The 3136-nt window shown below is 46.5% G+C and overlaps 1 protein-coding gene across 1 annotated transcript in view; it reads right to left on the bottom strand.

Annotated features, from left to right (window-relative positions):
• Positions 1–3136, bottom strand: part of LOC111956397 (EEIG family member 2) — a 37279-nt gene that overhangs the window by 2538 nt on the left and 31605 nt on the right. The window contains exons 7-9 of the mRNA XM_023976862.1: positions 2835–2930; positions 2409–2631; positions 2024–2160 (exon numbers count right to left, since the gene is read on the bottom strand). Coding sequence (XP_023832630.1) covers positions 2024–2160; positions 2409–2631; positions 2835–2930 — 456 coding nt within the window. The remainder of the gene's footprint in view (positions 1–2023; positions 2161–2408; positions 2632–2834; positions 2931–3136) is intronic.

Genomic DNA, 3136 nt, shown 5'->3' with positions numbered 1-3136 from the left:
GAGAGAGAACAGGGAGTTGGAGGAGCTTTACTGTAAGAGAGACAGGGAGTGGAGGGGCTTTACTGTAAGAGAAGACAGGGAGTGGAGGGGCTTTCTGTGAGAGAGACAGGGAGTGCAGGGGCTTTACTGTGAGAGAGACGGGGAGTGGAGGGGCTTTTTCTGTAAGAGAGACAGGGAGTGGAGGGGCTTTCTGTGAGAGAGACAGGGGAGTGGGAGGGCTTAACTGTAAGAGAGACGGGAGTGGAGGGGCTTTACTGTGAAGAGAGAGGGGAGTGGAGGGGCTTTACTGTAAGAGAGACAGGGAGTGGAGGGGCTTTCTGTGAGAGAGACAGGGAGTGGAGGGGCTTTACCTGTGAGAGAGACAGACTGGAGGGGCTTTACTGTGAGAGAGACGGGAGTGGAGGGGCTTTCTGGTGAGAGAAGACGCGGGAGTTGGAGAGGCTTTTACTGTGAGAGAGACGGGAAGTGGAGGGGCTTTAACTGTGGAAGAGAACAGGGAGTGGAGAAGGCGCTTTACGTGTAGAGAGAAACGGAGTGGAGGGGCTTTATGTGAGAAGAGACGGGGAGTGGAGGGGTTTTACTGTGAGAGAGACAGGGGAGTGGAGGGGGCTATTTACCTGTGAGAGAGAGACTACGGAGTGGAGGGGTTTACCGTCGAGAGAGACGGGGAGTGGAGGGGCTTTATACTGTGAGAGAGACAGGGAGCTGGAGGGGCTTTACTGTGAGAGAGACATGGATTGAAGACTGAAGGTGGGAAGGGGTTTAGCGCTCGACTCCCGTGAGCAGATGTGTTGTAGAACACGAGAGTGGAGGGAAGACGTGGGTGGAGGAGCTTTCCTTGTATCTGTGAGGATAAGGAGGACACAAAATAAGAGAAGTAAGTACGGGAGGCGGGTAGTTAAACGCAATGCATGTGAAAAAAAAGAGACCAGTAGTCAACTAACCCCCCGAAATACACTGAGCTCACAGTGACACTAAATTTCAAAATATTTAGGATCTTATTATAGAATAAACAAGCAACAACTCCTGATAGGGTATGACTTTTGATGTCCTGGCAATAACTGTGATTCATAGTCTCATCAAGTAAAACTGTGAAACATTAAGAATGTCGTCCATACTCGTGGATCTAATGAGTCCTCATACTAGTTGTTTTAACTGAAGTCCTCATAACTGTGGTTCAGTGATCTACGACATACTGTATAAGTGAATTAATGTTCACTCAAAATATAACTAGACTGTGGATTAAAATGTACGTACGAAACCACAAGAGTACTAACGTGATTATTTGTCCTCAAGAATAAAACGTAGTGATTAATGTCATCATAAAACTGTGATTAGCATGTCCTACTGTCTTGAGCTCAACTAACCATAAGATACACGTGTGATTACTGTCTCAATATTACCTGTAGGATTCAATGTACATCCACAAATGACTACAGACTGTCACTAGTGAATTCTCAATCGAATTCCTAAAATCGAAATAACTAAGTGGGAATATCATTCTGTCTCAATGAAAGCTCTTAATCCTAGTGAAATCGTATGAAGAAACAAAGGTATAGTTCTCTCTAACATTGCGTTTACTTGTGATAAATCAATGTCTGACTGGAAAAATTGTAGCACTGTGATATCAACATGTCTCATGTATATAATGTCGATAATAAATGGTGAATTCAATTCTCTAGAGAATTGTAATAACTACCTGTATTGGATTGTCCATGTCCTATGCTGTACGTGATTTTGATCATAATCAATACGAGTCCTCGTAGAAATATAAAATAAAAAAAGCAGCTTTGAAAAGTGATTATAACCATCCATAGTCCCTCTAAAATACAAATTCATACTGATCTATAGAAGTGAGGAAGGCAATGTACATTAAACGGTCCTTCTTCTGTGGGTCTAGTCCTCTGAGCTAGTCTAAGTGTCTGAGCTGGGTAAAGTCTAGTCCTCTGAGCTAGTCTAAGTGTCTGAGCTGGGTAAAGTCTAGTCCTCAACATTGAGCTAACATCTAGCATGGTGAGCGTACCCTCAGCGCTGGAGTCCAGCAGGCCGTGGCTGAAGTCCTGGCTCTGGAGGATCTTCTCCACGATGTCGTCAGCGTCTACCCGTGTAGCGTCTACCCTCTTCAGCTGACACTCCACCGAGCTCTGCTTCACTGGATGCCTGAGACACACACACACACACMMCRYRTRTRYACACACMMYRTRTRTRYACACACAYRYRYACACACACCACGTATGTACACACACCATGTATGTACACACACATGCACACACACACGTGAGAAAGAAAGAAGGGTGGATGAGATGGAGCATTTCCAGCAGCACCATAACAGACTACTGTCCTCGTCTGATGATTACATTGTGATACTCCGTTGAAAGGTCAGAGGTGAGTGAGTGTGTAGATATTACCTGCTGAGTCTCTCTGAGGAGGGGGTGGGGGGGTGTTCAGGCACGGGGGAGCAGGAACAGGTGACAGAGACAGGAGGTGTAGAGCGGGCCTCCCTCTCAGCCCCCCGGTCCACGCTGGGTTCAGGAATACTTCCGATGCCTGTGGAGGCGGAGCCCGCTGAGGGGTTCCTCTTGTGTGTGAGCTCTGATAGGCTGGAGGAGCGTGAGTGACCTGAGCTATAGCCTATGGGGAACGAGTAGGCAATGTTACACTCCACACAACAGTGACAGACACTTAATGGAAACAGATTTCACAACCACAAAGATAACTGAGGGCAAGCTATGGCTTTTCAGACATTCATACATACTATTCATAATCTTATTTAAYTCATAATAGGTCATAGCCTTTTCTAATTCATATCTGGTTCAGAYGCGGTGTTTAGATACCTGACACTTTGGACTGTTGGCTGGCATAGCTGGATGTTCTAGAGTGGCCATATGCTCTCGGCTCATCAGGAGTAGACACACACTTCCCCGGGGGCTCTGAGCAGGAGGGGATAGCAGCACAACGTCAGCACAACATCGACACAACATCAGCACTAATGATTAGTGAATAACAGCGTTCAATCCTGCCATACTGCTGTAAATCAATTCAAAAGTGTCCAGAGCTGGTGGGATGTGAGTGTTTGGGTGAGTGTTCCTGGTACGCAGAGGCAGGCTGTGTGTGTGTACGGGGAGACAGGGTGTGT

The sequence above is a fragment of the Salvelinus sp. IW2-2015 genome, linkage group LG32 (genome assembly GCF_002910315.2).
Source record: "Salvelinus sp. IW2-2015 linkage group LG32, ASM291031v2, whole genome shotgun sequence".
In the NCBI taxonomy this organism is placed as follows: Eukaryota; Metazoa; Chordata; class Actinopteri; order Salmoniformes; family Salmonidae; genus Salvelinus; species Salvelinus sp. IW2-2015.
This window is presented reverse-complemented; position numbering and strand designations above follow the sequence as displayed.